This window comes from Camelus ferus, chromosome 16 (genome assembly GCF_009834535.1).
Source record: "Camelus ferus isolate YT-003-E chromosome 16, BCGSAC_Cfer_1.0, whole genome shotgun sequence".
Classification (NCBI taxonomy): Eukaryota; Metazoa; Chordata; class Mammalia; order Artiodactyla; family Camelidae; genus Camelus; species Camelus ferus.
Window position 1 is genome coordinate 46,195,902 of NC_045711.1, and position 18,739 is coordinate 46,214,640.

An 18,739-nucleotide genomic window follows, 5' to 3' on the forward strand; every position below is an offset into this window, starting at 1 on the left:
AAATGTTATTGTAGTCAGAACTACAGGATTTAGTATAAAATAGTTTGTCCTTTCATTTTGTTTTTATCCTATCCTGATGTTATCTTATTTTCCTACTACTTTTTTCTACTTCAACTGTGTTGCTTATTTTAAACTTATTCTATCTTGCTTAATTGTAAATTTATATATGTATGTTATATTTATGTTTCAAAGATATGATTAAATATAAGTCTACAGTTGTTTTCTGGCACACAATTTGACCCCTAAAACACAACTCTAATCATATCAGTTCCTTCTTTAAAAACCTTTGACGCTCTTATCTTGTCACCCATATTAACTACAGGCTTTTCAGCCCCGGCTTCGAGGTTGGCCACAATATAGCAGTAATTCACCTCTTTTGCCATCTCTCCCTATAGTCTATATTCTATATTCTATATTCTATATATAGCCCTATATTCTAGCAAAACTAAACGACTTACATTGTTTCTTATTCAGGAATACACCTCCCTATTATGCCATTCTAATTTTCCTTTACTAGAAATGACTTTCTGCCTTCATTTCTGCCAATCTAAAACCTGCCTTAAGGTTTCCGGAAATGTATTATCCTTCACAAAACTTTTCCTGATTTCCCAACCTGGATGCAATTTCTCTTTCAAACTTTCAGATTTCTACTTTTTTTCCCCCCACTCATATTAAGCATATAGTAGTTGTTAAATAATTACTTGGCCATCCAAAGACTGATTAAATAGATTAGTTATTATTTGGCAGATGTGTCACTAACACACTTTCCTAATGAGAAGGAAGTACTTAGCTTTCTGCCATGTACTTTGAATACAAAGTATCAGATTCTTGATATCACAGACCCAAGTGTCATCCTGTCCATTCATCCTAGTGGATCACTTTTTGGGGGAAGAACTTTGCTGATAGGCATTTATCTTTCCCTCCTTGTTTCTTTCCATTTCTGGGTGGTTTTAGTTTTGGCCTGATACCCATAGGTAGTTGTACCCTTTGGAAACTTCTCCATTCAGCAGAACCAGTGTCTGGCAGTGCTTGGGTAGTTTGAGCTTTGGAAACAGGTTGGGGGCTGTGTTCCTGAGGGAGGTGGAGTAAGCAGAGGTAGTAGATTGATACGCCTTATAAGGTTGCCCTTTCAACTTGGAAAGATTGGTGCCAAATAGAATCTTTTTAACATACAAGAAGGATGCATAGGTACATGTTTTAATAGGAAAAAATCTGTTGAATTTATCAAAATTGAGTGTTAAAACTTTTCAGGGAACAAAAGTAATTGTTTTCCTTTTAAAACTAAATAAACACTCTTGAAGACTGTGTGCACTTATTTTGTAGTCCACATTGAAAAAAAACACATTCTGGAACCTGTACCTTACTATCTGTATATATGCTGTCATATTTTCTAACTTTTCCTTAAAATTGTACTTTGTTCCCAGTAGCTGGTCAAGCTTTTAGCGTACCAGGACTGATTGCTTCTCAATTTGTATGCTTCCTAACATACACACCACATTTTTTCTCAAGTTTAGTTTACATTAATTATAGCAAGACACTAAGGAATGACCCACTTTATGAAGTGATCTTTAGGAACAGATCAACTTGTGTTTTTTTTTATAACTTTTTTTATTGAGTTGTAGAAACTTGTGTTATTTTAATACCATAAAGAGATGAATTTAAGCAGCTTTAAATATCAGTGAGGGTTATTTCTTTTTTGTGGTTGTTCCCTTGGGACTGGTGAGGGTTATTTTTTATTTGCTGCTTCTGTCTACCTTCACATTCTCAGAGCTCAGTATATTCACTTAGAGAGTCTTCTGAAAAGCTAAGTTAAGATGGTCTGTAATGAGTAAATTAGAACTAAGGAAACACATTAAGACTTGGATAATGGAACATGGAAGGTGCTCATTTCCCTGACGTGGTTTTGGTTTTGTAAAGGTTACTCTATTGTACCCTTAGGAGATATTTTGTTTTCTGGAAAGAGACTCAAGGAAGATTATCACGAAAACTCAGACAAGGGAAAAGGTGCCAAAATTAAATGAAGAAAGTAGAATGTAGGCAGGAAGCCCATGTGTGTTTCAAAGTGAACAATTAAACTGCATCTCCTATTGTGACAGTGTGATTTATTGATGTTTTGGTGAGCTTTCCTGATTTTAATAGCGGTGAGTTTATATTGGAATCCATATATGTGCACATCATTTAAAATAGAATAAAGCACTTTAATTCTAATTTTTAAAGAAATAATAGTCTTGTTTTCTAACTTATTAAGTAGAGAATTCCCCTGTGAATTGAGCCCTTTGTCTTTCTGATTTCTTAACTTTCTGCCTAGTAATTCTACTGTCTCTGCCGCTGTCTAGCTTAAAACTGAGACAGTGTGTGTGTGTAATATGTATACACGTGCATATTCATAAAAAGTGCATTAGTTGGGTTATGCTGCAGCCAATCCAGGTGGCTTGAAACAGTGAAAGATTTTTTTCTCCTTATGTGGCCATGGTAGATCTGCAGGGGAGCCTTACTCATGTCACTCAGTGATCCAGGCTGATGGAAAAGCCACTTCTTGTTCACTACTGGTCACCAGGCTCAGAGAGAAAAGAAGTCCGGAGGGCCTCTCATTAGCAGTTAAATACAATAGCTCTGAAATGACTCATATTGCTTATTTCACAACATGATGGCCAGAACTAGTCCTTTAGTCCCACGTAGCTACGCAGGGTAAGGAAACACAGCACTGCCTGTGTGCCAGGGAGGCCACTGAAAATATTGATAAACAGCACCATCCTTTTGATCATCAGATACTCAGTCTACTCTCTCTCACAGGCAAAATACACTCACTTCCTCCCCACAGTAGGGAACCCCAAGGTCTTCACCAGTCATGGCATCAAGCTTGAAGTCCAGGTTCTCTGAGTGAGGGCGTGATGACTAGTGGTCTGTTCATAAGGAGATGATGCCCTTTTCGATCATAGAACTATGAAGGAAATTGACAGATAGTTTGTTGAGCTCACATACAATGTACAATGGTGACTAGCAACAGAATGATAAAAAATAAATACTCCCCTTTGAAAGGGGGAAGAACAGGAGCATTTAGTGGACGGCAGCAAATTCTGCAGTCCCTCTGAGCAGTCACTGAGATGGTCTTTCCAGGGGTGGGGAATGATGTGGAAGAAACCCCGACTTGAGTCCTTAGCTCTTTAGCGGTAGTTCACTTGTCTGTTTTTGTTTTTGTTTTTGTTTTTGTTTTTGTTTTCTTTTGCTCTGTAGCTAATCCTCTTGGACCTCCTCCTTCTTTCTTTTTTTCCCTATTATTTCCTATTATGTTCCAAATGCACCGTAGGACGATTCCCTTTCAGGAGGATGAACAGCTTTCTTAGCCCACTTCCTGCCATAGATGCTTGAGAACCCAAAGATCATTTTAATAAGTCTTAAGCCCAGGCTGGTGGTTCTTTTGGCTGTATAACTCTCAAAAACTTGGTTGGCTTTTTATTTCTTTGTTTCTAGTCAGTTCTGTGTGCCCTAGCTACATTCACAGTTCTCTTCTAACCATGCTTCATAGATTTGCTGCGTGTCCCTGCCTTAGTGGTCCCATACTTCTTCCTTGACCTGATTTTGAGTACTGATATTTCTGCTATAATGCCATATATGCTTTCCTGAATTCTACAGAGTTGTACCCCAAAATAAACAGGACTTAAGGGAAAAATAGGATTGGGCAGACCACTCAAAAACTGGAACACTGTAACCAGTGCACTAATAAGAACAAAATTAATTAAAATAAAACAGTAGCGTATTACATGTCTACTGGCATATGCACTCAGTGTCAATCAGTTGAAGCTTTACGGACTCAGTGTCTTGGTTGTTTCCTCCTCTGAGGTTTTGGGGTCTTGAAGACATTTACTTACAATAGAGACTAGTCTCATTACAATAAAAAATTTGATCTGTGCTATGGTGTAGGCTTCAGCAATCAAAAACTTTTTTTCTTTTTGAAACACAGGAGGAGAAACATACCCTCAGCTTCACTGGATCTAAAGTAGAAAGCACAGTGGTTCAAGAAGTTGCTGGACCAGCCACAGCTTGTGTTAAAGGAGGGTGCAGAAGTGGGATGGTTAGCTTTGTTAATGTCCTCATAGATTGCTCAGGCTTTCTCTTTAACTGTGGGGATGCTTTCTCCTGATCACATCAAACAGGGAGATGGTGTACAAACCAACATGACTTCTGTGTTACGCTGACATCATTTTCATGTGTACTAATCATATTTGAACTATTTGACGTCAGAGAAATATGCTTTGTAGCAAAATAGACGAAGAGACTACTTTGGTGAGAGAACCTCTCTTTAGTCTCTTTTTAGAAAAGCTGTTTTATTCAGCACCTCTCTAATCAATTCGGAGGTTTTATCAGTGATTGTGAAGACCAAATCTTTGACTTGATCTTGCCTCAAGACTGAATTCTAATCAGCATTTGTAGCTCAGAGATCTTCTTTTTTGTGTTAAATGCTTGCTTTTTCTAACTCTACGGATCACTGACTTTCTGGACTCCTTTTATTCCGGATTGTGAACTGATCGATTCTTTTCTGATTTCATCCTTCTCGTGTAATAATTTGTCAAATACAGCCAACGGTAACCAACACACTCTCTTAATAGTCCGTTTCCCCACCAGAGCTGTAAGTTCTTGTGGCATATTAGCTGTCTTCTGAGATAATTAGGTGGTAGTTTCACCACTGCACAGTATGAGTTGCTATCCTTTTAGCCTCCAGTAACTTTTTCCTTGCCTCCTTCCACCCAGCTCCTGAGCCTTTGCCATATACGTTAGGTTTTTTGAAGAGGCAGCACCACACTTCTGGATTCCACCTGTATCAGCTGGCATAGACCAGGTTATGCTGCAGTAGTAAACAATGCAAGATCTCAGTGGCTTTAAAAACACATTCTGCGTCAGATTACATAAAAAAACAAAATTGAAAAAAAAATCCACACTCTATGCATGTCCTATAGGTCATTTTGTTGCTCAGGCACCCAGGTTGATAGCAGTGGGAGCAGTCATCACCCCGAGGATTGCTGGTCCCTGTCATGGAAGGAAAAGAGGGCTGGAGGGTCTCATATTGCTTTTCCATGTGTCACTTCTACTTCTGCTGTAGGGGCTGGAAGTAGTTACACAGCCCCACCCAACTACAGGGGAGGGGACAGGGTCAGAAAGTGCAGTCCTGTCACATGCTCAGAAGGCAGAGGGCCAGGGGCATTTGGGAAGAATGCATTAATGACTACCACAGAGGATTTCCCTTCATTTATTTTCCTTCGTCTTCGTGATTTTTGTTTTACTCCTAGTTTTTGCTGGTTAACTGAATTTTACTGTCCTTCCTCCCTTGCTTAATTTGAGATAATTAATGTGGGTAAGTTTATTTACAGTACTTGTAGTTTACGTTATTTATTTCCATGGGCCATATGTTTGGGCAATACAAAATAAAGCCACTATGATTTTCCTACTTAAAATACAAGGTATGAAACTGATGCAAAAAGGTATGTGGTTACAGGAATAATTGAGTTTAAATTATCTTAGAATGTCATTTGTCATAGTAAAATAGACTTTCGGCTTTCGAGTCAGGCAGGTCTGAGGTCAAACCTTGCTTCTGTCATTTAATCTTAGATATGTGATCTTAGACAAATTATTTAACCTCTCAGAGGCATAATTTCCTCTTTTGTAAATACAAAAAGTATAAATAGATCTATTCAGATGTCAAGTAAAACATGGTAGCATTTATCACTACTCCTTTCTGAAATTCTAAAATGAAAGTAAAATAATTTTTTAATTTTTATTTTTAAAATTTGGGGGGGTGGTAATTAGGTTTATTTACTTATTTGTTTATTTATTTATTTAATGGAGGTTGTGGGGGTTGCATGCTAGGTATGCACTCTACCACTGAACTGTACCGTCCTCCTAAAATAATTTTTTTAAGATAAAATCCATAAGGAGAGAAAATGGATGAGAGATAATAAAAGGAATGATATAAATAGTTGTGAATTACATATTTATTATAATCATGATAGTGTAAGCAATAAATACTGATTTTACCAAAAAAGTTGTGAAACAACTATATTGGAAGGATGAAAGGAGAGTTGGGAGCAGTAAGGTAAGAAAACTATAGTGGGAGACAAGTGGTAATGTCTAAAATTGAAAAAAAAAGTCAAGAAATAGAAATAGAATCACCTTGTTTAGAAATATGGACGTAAATACAAGGGGAAAGGGAGGTGGAGCAGCTGAAATGAACACTGGTCTCAGGTATGGGACTCAGATGAATGGAGCAGGCAGAAAATGGCTGTTTGGTTATAAACCTTGCAGTATATTTGATCTGTAAAACTATATGTGCTTTTTTTTAAGTGATTACTTTGATAAAAAAAATTAAAAATAAGTTTAAAAATCAATCCCTAGGTTTTGTGGTGGGTGTTAAGATAGAAATAATAAATAATAAGCATGTTAACAGTGCCTATGCACATAGCAGGTATCCAGTAAATACTGGTTTCCTTCCTTTTGTCAATTAGGCAGGGTATGCGCTTGCAGTAATATGCATATGACTCAGAGGTTAGGTGGTTGGCTAAGCAGCAATGTGAGGTATGTCACAAAGCAAATTATGTACCCTTCTAATCTTTTTTTTAATGAATGGTTTTATTTTTCTTGGAACCATATCAACCCTATGGTTACTGTTTCTTAGAATTTAGATTTCTGTGCAACTGACACATGAAAAATCATGTGGTTATTGAGTTGATCTATAGAGCTGTGCGTGGAATGAATTTTAAAATACTTAGCAACTTTGGAATTGCTCTAGTAAACCTAAAAACAATAATATCTATGCCTAGATTATAAATCATTTAAGGCCAGGGACATTTCTCTCTCTTCTATTGTTATGTCAGTTAGCTGCTTTATTTTCCTGGTCCACAGTGCCTAGCCCACTACCAGCTTTATTCTGTGAGCTCTCACTGTGGCGGATGGTGGTGACTGATGTTGAAAAGAAAGCCAGCCACCATGATGTTCTTGTGTGTTTCATGGACGGCACATATTGTGTAACTAGACTGTAAACTCCTTGTGGACACAGACCGTATATTCTGCCATATCAGTACATCTGGGATAATGAATGCTACACAGTAGCAGATATTCACTTAGTCATCAAATACATACTGAACACCTAAGTGCCAGTAGTCACTGTGCTAAACTCTGTGGATATCTTGGTGAACTGGATAGATAATGACTCCTGATTTCTTAAAATTTACATTCTAACAAAATGTTTGTTGAGTTCATGTAACTCAGTAAAATGATGGCCCACACTGAACCATGTAAGCAGAATAAAGAATTGTGTATATGAAGAGTTTAATCACTTTAAGATATATTTGTTGTGTGATGTAAATGCATGCTGTAAGAAGGAAATAAGTGGTATCTGATCTTTTTTCTCTTTGCTTTTTCTTTGCAGATAAGATGCTACAAGTCACTTGCAGCTCTCTTCAAAAGAAAAATCACTAGTGCTCTGCTCTTGCCACAATACCAAACCTTTTGACTTATGCTTTGGTGCTGCAACACTGGAAGAATTGCACACAGGTTCCAGGAATACCTTTTTTTCATTTGAGTGATTCTTTGGATGGGAAAAGATTTGAGTCTTAATAATTACCCTGTTTTAAAGCTATTTCTCTGTAGTCTGAACTGCTTAATAAATTGGGCCACTTACCCATAAGCCACACAGCCAGTTCTTGTCAGGAGCTGGTTGAAAACTGTGCTGTGCATGTAGCAGGGATGGCACAAGAAGACAGCCGTCGTGGTCAAGTGCCATCTACCTTTTATCATGGTGCCAGCCAAGAACTCGACCTGTCCACCAAAGTGTACAAAAGGGAATCAGGAAGTCCTTATTCTGTGTTAGTGGACACCAAGATGAGCAAACCGCATCTCCACGAAACAGAGGAACAGCCATTTTTCAGGGAGACAAGAGCAGTGTCTGACGTGCATGCTGTTAAAGAAGACCGGGAGAATTCTGATGACACAGAGGAGGAGGAGGAAGAGGAAGTCTCTTACAAAAGGGAGCAGATCATAGTGGAGGTAAACCTTAATAATCAAACATTAAATGTATCTAAAGGGGAAAAGGGTGTCTCTTCTCAGTCCAAAGAGACTCCTGTTCTTAAGACAAGCAGTGAGGAGGAAGAGGAAGAGAGTGAGGAAGAGGCCACTGATGACAGCAATGACTATGGCGAGAACGAAAGGCAGAAGAAAAAGGAGAAGATAGTGGAGAAGGTCAGCGTTACACAAAGGAGAACCAGGAGAGCTGCCTCTGTTGCCGCAGCTGCCACCTCCCCCACTCCCAGAACTACGAGAGGTCGTAGGAAGAGTGTAGAGCCACCTAAGCGTAAGAAGCGGGCCACAAAGGAGCCCAGAGCACCAGTCCAGAAAGCTAAGTGTGAAGAGAAAGAGACTCTGACCTGTGAGAAGTGCCCCAGGGTGTTTAATACTCGCTGGTACCTGGAGAAGCACATGAACGTTACTCATAGGCGCATGCAGATTTGTGATAAGTGTGGCAAGAAGTTTGTCCTGGAAAGTGAGCTGTCCCTTCACCAGCAAACAGACTGTGAAAAAAATATTCAGGTAGGTTTCATCACCAAGAGGGCACACTTTCCAGGATAGAACCTGGCCTTTCAGACTCACCTGGTATCTGCCCAAGAGAATAAATACAATAGAGGCTGAAGGGACAGTTTTCACCAATTTATCTTTTTAAAAGCCCCTACTTTGGTCTTTTCAAAACCCAGGCTTAACATTTCTTTCAAAAGCACTGAATTTAACTGACGCTGGACTAGTGGGACCCTGGTATATTGGAAGGGGGATCTGTTGTAGGTGATTGACCAGGAGGTAAAGTCAACACCGACTTTGCACTGATATTTACTCTTGTAAGAACTGTAAAATAATTCATTCTGGCATCTTCTTTTTCAAGGTGGGAGATACCAAGTAAAGTCAGTTGTAGAGAGAGGTCCTTTTCTAAGGTTTAAAAGGATGCCAGAGTCTAGTGCAGTTGATGGGGACAAAAACTTTAATGACTCAGACTGGTGGAAATGGAAGATCTCCAGGAGGGAGTTTGCTTTTACCAGTGGAGAGATGACACCATAAATTTGTCAAGAGGCTGAGCCCATGGGAATATGCAAACTTTAACCAGAGGCTAAGCTGGTGGAAAATGTGGCCCACCTGGCAGTAGGGTTCCGTAATGCTACGGTGCAATATTGTTAAGGTCACAAAACCTGGTCTCCAAACAAGGCTGGTGCCTTGAAACGACTATGCTATGCTGTGATAGGTTAAGAGGTTTGCTAATTATATTATGTTGAGTGAATTGTATTATGTTGAGCTATATTGATTTACACATATGAATGCATATTAATATTCATAAAAGGTAAGTCTGTTAATGTCTCCAAAAGATACATAAAATATAAATATTCTGTACCATATTTAATGTAAACTTCCTTCAAAAGATGAAGTTGTTTTGTTTTGATGTGTTTCTTGCAGTACTCCTAAGTTAGAGTGCTCCTTATTTTTCACTTTTCCTTCTTGCTTTTAATCAACACCTGAGATCATTGCTTTACTTTAGAGATTTTTTAAAAATATAAATTACATTTGCTAAGAATTCACTGCTGTTTGATTGTCAGTTGTGACTTGATCTCTGACATGCTTGGTAAATAAAAGAAGATTGAATCCTGGCCTCTACCCTCCAGTGCTGCCGGCGCCGCGGCTTGGTTAGGAGTCAGGCCAAGGGGAGGTGGTGCTGTGCTGCACCCTAGGGCCCAAACTTGGTTCTGTAACATTCATTGCTGAAAAGGTGTATACTGATCTTGACGTTTATAGTTTTTTAAAACTTAAACTTGCATTATTAAGTACAAGAAAGAAAACATTTAATAAATCCTTTTTCTGTGACTTTCTTCACTATTCCTCACAATAATACATTTAAACTTGTATTTAGGTTTTGTTTTAACTCTCTGTATTCCTAATCCTCATGACCTAGTAACAAGTAAAAATTAAAACTGGACCCTGCAAAATGACTTATAGGATTGTCTGTCCTTTTCTCAAGCAATATCTAACCAGAGGCTTATCTTTGAGACTCTTCTCAGAGTCCTTATTTCCTAAAGTGACAAATAAAGGTTTTCAGAGGTCTTTATTTACAATGAAAACAAGTTCCCTTAACTATCCTAGAGTCTGATGGTTACCTAGAACTTCCTGGTGGTGTTTTTAACCAGAAGTATTTTACTTTGATACATGTTACAACACTCTGGGCTAGTCATGATCCGTGGAGCTAGGCGGGTCTGCCCGTGTCTGCTGCAGATGCACGTACAAGGCACCTGGAGCTGGGCTCTCGGGGAAAAGGGAGGGGGATACCAGCATTGAGGGGTTGTATTAAATTCTGCCAGAGGGAAATGTTTAATAGAGAAAATTAGATTGGAGGGAATATAATAAAATCTTAATAATTTATATTAACGAAGGCTCCAAATGCATTCTTTAAGGTACAAAAGCATTGTTTTACTTCTATAGATCTATAACCATTAACGTATGTTTTGTTTTATCATGTTTTTATTTACGCTAATTTAAAATTAGTTTGTACTTTCTGGTAAACACCTGTTAACTGCGTAGTGACCCATGTGTAGGAAACAGCTGCTCTTGGTAATCATATATTAAAAACTTGAAAGTTCTTTTCAAAGATACAATATTAATTTCATAAGAAGGAGTCAGTTCTTTGATATTAGTGGAACTTTCCTTTTTGTCTTACTTTTTGTGTGTTTCCATGCTCCCAAAGTGTCTCTAAAAAATTTGTCTTGGAAAATAGAACATAAGGATGTTGGTGTTGTAATCTGGACTTCATGGCGGAATAATTATTAGTCTGGATTCTGGCCTGTGCCACTAATCTAAAGCACACCCATTTTATACTGGCAGGCCCCGTAAATAAAGATTATTTTTATTTATCCTGCTCAGTGTGTTTCCTGTAATAAATCATTCAAGAAACTCTGGTCCCTTCATGAACATATCAAGATTGTCCATGGATATGCAGAAAAGAAATTTTCCTGTGAAATTTGTGAGAAGAAATTCTATACCATGGCTCATGTGCGGAAACACATGGTTGGTAAGTTTTTCTGTTGCTTTTCTCTCACACCTATAATTTTCCCTTGTTTTCTGGTGCGTTTTATGCTTTGTATTGGGCAGGATATGAGGAACTGCCTTACTTTAATTGGTTTTGACTTGTTGAAACTAAATACAACATGTCTTCAGTAAGCATCACCAGATTGGATGGTGGAGTCTTCCACACCCAGGTTTCTTTTTAACATTGTTATTTATTTTTTCCTTCAGAACGTTGCTATTAAAGCCTCACACGTTAGAGTGTTAGAGCGTAGTAAATTAAGATGGCCTGACCACTTTTACAGTAGGATGTATCTCTCTTCCAGTTTGAGCCTTTTGGTGGACTGATTTTGAGCGTAAGTGCATTCTGTGTTGCAGCACACACGAAAGACATGCCATTTACATGTGAAACCTGTGGAAAGTCATTCAAACGCAGTATGTCACTCAAGGTGCACTCCTTGCAGCATTCCGGAGAGAAGCCCTTCAGATGCGAGGTAAGGTGTGCGCCGCCTGCTAGGCCCAGGCGTGGGGGCTGGCATGCGTATTTGTGGTGAGCAGTGAGGGAGGTGTGCTAGTGCAAGGCACAAGGCTGTGTTTCCACAGGCCGTCAGATACGTGCTCTGAGCACTGTGTGTCATCTCACTGCCAGGTAGAGAGTGGTCATTTTTAACACAGTGTTAACTCTCTTGGGTTAGGTTAAACTTGGGACTAACACATGGTGAGTTATTTTACTTTTCTCAGTAATTCAGAGAAGTTGGATATACTTCAGTGATGATTATTTGAGAAATTTTCCCTTTTACTAATAACTCAGCTGCAGAAATATACCAGAACCAAATAGTGACACAAGCAAGTTCTGTTTTGAGTGTGAAAAGTAAACCTAATCTCAGACTGTGTAGGGTGGGCGCAAGTGAAGCTGCTGTGCTTGGCATTCAAAAGTCTCCACTGTGTCCAATGCAGAATTGTGACGAGAGGTTTCAGTACAAGTACCAGCTGCGCTCCCACATGAGCATCCACATTGGGCACAAACAGTTCATGTGCCAGTGGTGTGGCAAGGATTTCAACATGAAGCAGTACTTCGACGAGCACATGAAAACACACACTGGTAAGAATTTCTTGGGAAAGGTACGAATATGTCTCAAGTACTTGTTGATGATCACCTGTGAGTCTGTTTATTTAAAAATCTAAACCACAAATCTGCATTCTAAGTGCAAATTCCACTTTAAATAAACCTAGTATATAAAAATATGGATTTATAGTACTGAAATATTAGGCTTTCATAACTATTTGAAAAAGAATTGTTAGTGCCTTTTAACTGTGGGTTAGTTCAAAGCAATGGACTCTTTATTTGGGGCACAGGATCTCCTGAGATTGTATGAAACTTGTTTTGTGTGTGTGCATATGTTAGTTTTCTAAGGAAAGGGTTCTTTCTGGACCTTTAAAAAAAAATGGAGGATATTGACTGCTTTTAATAGAGTACTCTCTCAGTATTCTTAAAATTTGACTGGGTTAGATTTATCAAAAGTCACTACTTTTCACAAACACATCCATTAAAAGAGGTTAAATAATATTTTAACTGCTTTGTGTTTTCAGGCATATATGTTTCATAGCACAGATTTGAGTCTTGGAAGCATTCAATCAGCCAGCCTCCAAGAAGCTGGTTAGAGTAACAGCCCCTGTGAACACTGGAGCATCGTATCTCAATCCAACTTGATGCTCTGGAATTAGCTGTCTTTGCACAAATTGAACAGTATGAAACATTTTAAAAGTTTCTAAATAAAATCTAGTCACAGGATTCCAGGTACTATTAGTCTGCAGAGCAGCAGAGCTAGAAAGTGCTGCAAGCAGTTATCTTGTTTGGCCTGCTTAGCTAGTGGTGAGACATTCTGCCATGGCTGGAGCTCTGCAATTCCCATTTCTCTATTGAAATCCAAAGGAAAATGCCTGCCTGATGGCAGAAAAGAGCACCTTAGATTTTAAGGGTTAAGATCAAGGAAGAGTCATGAGAGGAGTTCAAATAAATTACATCTCAGGAGGTAATAATAACTTTGAAGCCTAAATGAATAGCAGGATATATCAGAGTGTTTAACAAGTTCTCCTCTTATAATCTGGTGGCTCTTGGATAGGCTCTGAGTTCTGAGTCACTTCTAAGATTGCAGTTTTTTGTTAATTCAGCAGGAACCTATGGAACTAGGCAGAAAATAAGTTTTTTTGTAGACAGGAGTTATGTCACATTTACACACAGTGCTTGGCACATAGTAGATACCCAGTAAATGTTTGTCACAGGATTGGAAGGAACCTCCAGCCACTTAAGCCTCTGTCTCTGCTCTCACCTCCTCTTCTCTGCATGTCTCCCTGTGCCTCTTTGTCTCCCATCCTCCCTCTCTCCTTCTCCTGCATTTCTTTCTCTTTCTTCCTTCCCCTTTGTCCTTTGTTTCTTCAGACCCTTAAATGTCCATAATAGGAAACCAAAGTGTGTATTCCATGATTAACGTATTCGTTGAATAAAATTTTATGTTGAGTATTCTTCTTTGACCAGATAGGTAAGCTAAACATTTCCCATTTCTTCTAAAGGAATACAGCCATCTAAATTCACTTAAATTTTTATTCTTTTCATTAAAAGAGTACACAGACTTATTAAAGTGTATTAGAAAATATGAAAATTGAAATGATCTATAATCTTATCACTGAGAGATCACTACTGTTAACATTCAGACATGCATTTAAAAATACCTTTGTTTCTTAATACACATATAGATAAATAACATGCATAAGTATTTGTGCTCAGATATATAGTAATAAAACAAAAACTGGATCTTTACACTCTATTATAACCTTTTTATTTTACTGTATTGTGTCATTAACAGCAGTATCATTTTAATGGTTGTGTAATATTCCTTCTTATAAATTTGCTATAGTAGTAGCCATCATTTATTATGCACATATATGCCAGGTCTTTACATTATCTCATTTAATCAATATAACCTTCCAGTAATCCTCTAAAGTAAAGGATGTTATCTCCATTTTATTTAGCCAGTTCCCGATTAGACATTTAGGTTATTTCTACTTCCAATTGTTCTATTATAAATAATACTATAATAAACAACTTCATGGCTAACACATCCAGACTTGGTGGTGTGTATTGCAAAATAGCTATCTACATACACTCTTACCAGCTGTGCATGAAAATACCCATTTTTCCAACCCTTTCCAATGCTAAATAAAATCATTGTTGATTTCATAGGTGGAAAATGGTTTCTTATTGTATTAATTTGCACTTAATTGCTAAGACTGAATTTTTTTCATAGGCTCATTGGTTATCAGTATATTTTTTGAATTGCTTGTGCTTTTTCTGTATTATTCTTTCCATTGCAGTGTTTGACTTTTTCTTATTGTTTATGATAGTTCTTTATATAATAGCTCTTTGTATATTTTATATATACTAGACCACATTTAACACTAATATTAAAATATTTTCCCCTGGTTTGTCATCTGCCTTTTAATATTGTTTGTAATACTCAAGCTGGGAAAACAGCTGGATGGTGGAGTTGGACAAACCTGGCTCTGCCACTCACCAGCAGTGTGCCCTTATGCGATCTCTGTAGGTCTCTGGCTCCTTGGTATTAAATAAGGATGACAGTAGTACCTGAGAAGGTCTAAGGAGGAGGATTAGCTTTAAAGAAGAAAAGAGCTAGCTCTTTTAAGGCTAGGTAAGATCACGCTTAGAGTATCTTTTGGTGGGGATTAAGGCCACTGTAGGAACTGATACTGACTGGACTGTCTCTTTGCAGTTAAAGAGAAGAGAGGCAGAACTTATCTAGGGAAGCTGACCTGCCCTCAGGCAGGGTTTCCTAGCATGGTGTGCACATGGAGGGAGTTCAGTGTAGAATAACTGCTGATTCTCCTTGTACCGGACACAGTGCTAAGTGCCTAGGGACACAGGATGAATTAAGACCTGTTTATGTACCAGATACTGTTCTAAGCACTTTCCTCAAAATTTTAACTTATCACAGTAACCTATTATTATAATCTTCATTTTTCAGGTGAGGCTCAGAGAGTAAATAACTTTTCCAAGGCAGTCTGATGCCAGAAATACATACTTAGTTATTCAGATATAAATTTAATGTAGCAAGTAATAAAATGGAGGGATACACAGAACATCATGAGGGCAAAAAACACCATCCCACAGTCTGGTTCTCAGCTTCCAGAATTTGTCAGTGTACTCAGGCAGATCAGGATCAGAGGGATTGATCTGTGCTAAGTAGTCTTAATGATATGTAAATAAAATTGCTAATTTACAGTGAAAAGGCTGAGTGACAAGTGGTTCAGAACTCTTAGGTTCTTTGGTCAGAATATCCTTTGCCTAGAAAAAATTTATATTAGAAGCTAGATTATAATCACAAGATTGTCAGGGGCAGGAAATTACAGCAAAGGAAGGTAATCAAATGATCTTAATAGTGATATCATCCTTCATTGAATCCAATAAGCCATCAGTTGTAAGACAAATCTGATTTATATATCGCTAAGAAAATGCTGCAGATTAAACAATGACATGCCATCGATTGTTATGGTATATGTCAGTTTCACAGATGTTAGTATATGGGGAGAAGGGCAAGTCTTAGAATCAACTAATATTTATTTATAAATATCAATTAAAAATTTACTTAGTGGGGCTACTGTAGTGAAAAAGATCAAAACTGTCCCTAGGTTCACAGTGCTTATAGTCAGATTGGGGTGATAGGCAAGGCATAATGATAGTTTGACGATGAGCGCATAGTCAGTACATGGGACCAAATGAAACTGGCTAGAGTTCGATGGATTGTGGGGTGAGGAGAGGCAAGGAGTATGATAAGACATGATATGGAGAGCAGTAAGCAGGTACCGGATCACAGAAAAAAACCGTACGTCATGTAGAAAAGCTTGAGCTTTATTCTAAGGACAGTGGGAAGTTCTTACACGGTTTTAAGCAGAGTTTGACACAACTATCTGAAAGCTCTGGCTCTAGTGTGGAGGGATTGGAGGGTGGGGAGCAAGAATAGAGATGGTGAAACCAGTCAGGTGGATATCACAGTAATCCTGGTGAATGACTGTGATGTCATAGTAGGCTAGCTACATAGATGCACAGATTTCTGATGCTGCTCAAGGATATTCATAAGCAGATTGAAATGCTTGTGTGTACTGGCCAGATCACTTTTTCCTTGAGCAGTGCAAAAGACAGCTAACTAGCCAAATTCTTGCTCTTTTCTATCTTCCCTGCAGACTCTATCTTCATTTATAATGTGCATTCTTTATGCTCAATACAGTACTATTTGTTCAATTAGGTTAGCTTTATCTATATGTAACAGATAGGTCATATCATAACATGTATTGGTATATGTGCTTTCTAGTTCAACCTTTATGGACTTAGCTGTCAGTACATCCCCCAGCCACCGGTTTACTAGTGCTTCCTTAAAGTGGGACATTGTACACATGGGTGATTTCAAATGTTACATTTTGATTTTTCCTTGTTTCAGCCTCATTGTAATTTTACCTTGAGGTTTTAGGGAAACCTTACCATCAGACGTTAGCACAATTAGAAGATGGGCCTAATGAATATCAGAGCTAGAGTTGGGTGGAATTGTGGGTTTGTATCTGGAACAACAAATGTGGACAATTTGGTAGGACATCAGGAAATGAATAAAAGATTATTAAGCAGTTAATGGGACCCATTTAAATTTGAATACATGGATTTGTGGTAGGCCAGTTCTAAGTGTTTGATCTTTCTGTGACAAGTCATTACAGCCTTGAAGACTATGAATGAGAGGCGATTAGAGAGGTCCAGGGTTGGATCCAGGTTTGAGCACATGACAAAGTTACACGTCCATACATTCAGTAAACTTTCAATGAATACATGCTGTTCGCAAATAAAGTATCTAGTGAATCTGAGAGGTGATTCTGAATCAAGTGGAGCGTGTTTGCTTGTATTAGACTAGTAATTCAAAGATTAGGTCCTTGGCTCTGGTTCTGTATGACTTAGGAGTGAAGAATTGTAACTCTGCAGAGTCAAGGAAGGGGAGTCCAGGGGGTTGACTGGTATCAAATAGGTGATACTTTTGAAATATTTTATTGTACAAATAAATCATGTTTATTTTAGAAAACAAGACGTACATATGAGCATAAAAAGTAAAGTAAAACACTCATCATCCCCTTGTCTAGAGACGATCACTGTCGACTGATTTTGTTTCACGTTTTCCTGTACATATTTTTCATTGAAAATGGATAATACTATGCATACATTTTTCATATCTTGCTTGTTTTACTTAATAGACTATAGTTTAGACTTTTCTAGTTCTTAATAGTTTACAGATTTTCATGTTAATAATTACATTTCTATACTTTTATAATACTGTTTTTAACAACACTCTCCATTAGATGAGTATACCAAATTTAATCAATTCCATTTGCCATAGAATTTGAATTTTTTAAGGTAATTGGAAGAAATGCATTTAAAGAGAAGGAAAACAAGAGGGGTCAGAATTTACCTAGAAAGATGACTGTGAATCCCAGGGAAGAGCCTAACAGTAGCAGTGATTGAATAATGAATGAAAAGGAGGAAGATAAAAGAAATATGCTAGCAGATAATACTGGTGATTGCAGAGAAAACTGATCCTTCCTGACTGTTCAATTCAGTCTCTTAGGAAAGTGAGGGAAGTTCTGGTTTCTGTGGTAGGAGGGCAGCAGGAAATGTCAGTTTTCAAAGGCAGAGATAAGAAATAAGGACTACAAGATGCTTGCTCCTAGTATTAGAAGGGGTCCCAAAGTGGAGGAAAACAGTAAGAAACTAACATTTCTTTGTGTGTGCAGGAATGCACACAGCATTGAGGTGTAAAGGACTCTGGTTTACTGTCTGGAGCCGGTGGCAGTTTTAAATCCTGGCTCTCCACTAGCTGTAGAACCTTAAGCAAGTTTCTTAGTTTCCTTATCAGTAAAATAGGGATAATAACATACCTACTTCAAAGGGCTGTGAGGACCACCAAAGGTTAATAAGGTATGAAGTGATTAGAACAGTGGCAAGCACTCAGTACGATTCAGTACACGGTAACTCTTATTCATACAGACTATAACAAGGGCACCTGTTAAAAGAAAGGGAGCAGTAATTAAAGTGAGAACAAACTCTTGTAGCCAGAGTTCCAGTAAAGATACGAGCTGCATGCATTGAGAATTGATGAAGGAATTGATAAATACAAGCATATGGTCACTGAAGCATGTGTTCATGGGTACTGCACCTCACCACGGCATTCCATGTGAAGTGATTATGGACACATATGTTCAAAATCACTGTTTCTCCCCTATAGCCCGGGGAGAGAGGCAGGGAGGTATAGCATGAAGCTAAACACTAAGTCCAAAGGAAAGAGAATCTTAAAAATTAAGCACTTAGAATCCAAACCTAATTTCCTCCCTGGATGCCCTTAGAACTGTGAGTTTGTTTCCTGTTTGGCTCAGTGGCCCAGTAATTCTCAGCCAGGAACAGTAGCCTGCTTCTCAACACTCCCCACACCCGTGGGCATTTGGAAATCGTGTGGGGACATTCTTGATTGTCAGAATTTCTTGGGGACATTTAGTAATCTGGCGCCAGGACCACTAAGTGCTCTTCAGATAGGCAGATAGTCCCACGTTCCGGAGG

The 18,739-nt window shown here is 38.2% G+C and overlaps 1 protein-coding gene across 5 annotated transcripts in view; it reads left to right on the forward strand.

The window, feature by feature from the left end:
• The window catches only part of ZNF652 (zinc finger protein 652), a 57,010-nt gene that overhangs the window by 28,550 nt on the left and 9,721 nt on the right, over window positions 1–18,739 (forward strand). For 4 of the 5 annotated variants that reach the window (XM_032457802.1, XM_032457803.1, XM_032457801.1 and 1 more), the window contains 4 exons: window positions 7,421–8,577; window positions 10,939–11,086; window positions 11,458–11,573; window positions 12,037–12,181. In XM_032457802.1, the coding sequence (XP_032313693.1) occupies window positions 7,738–8,577; window positions 10,939–11,086; window positions 11,458–11,573; window positions 12,037–12,181 (1,249 nt within the window). In that variant the 5' untranslated portion in view covers window positions 7,421–7,737. The remainder of the gene's footprint in view (window positions 1–7,420; window positions 8,578–10,938; window positions 11,087–11,457; window positions 11,574–12,036; window positions 12,182–18,739) is intronic. The other variant, XM_032457805.1, reaches the window with a different exon arrangement.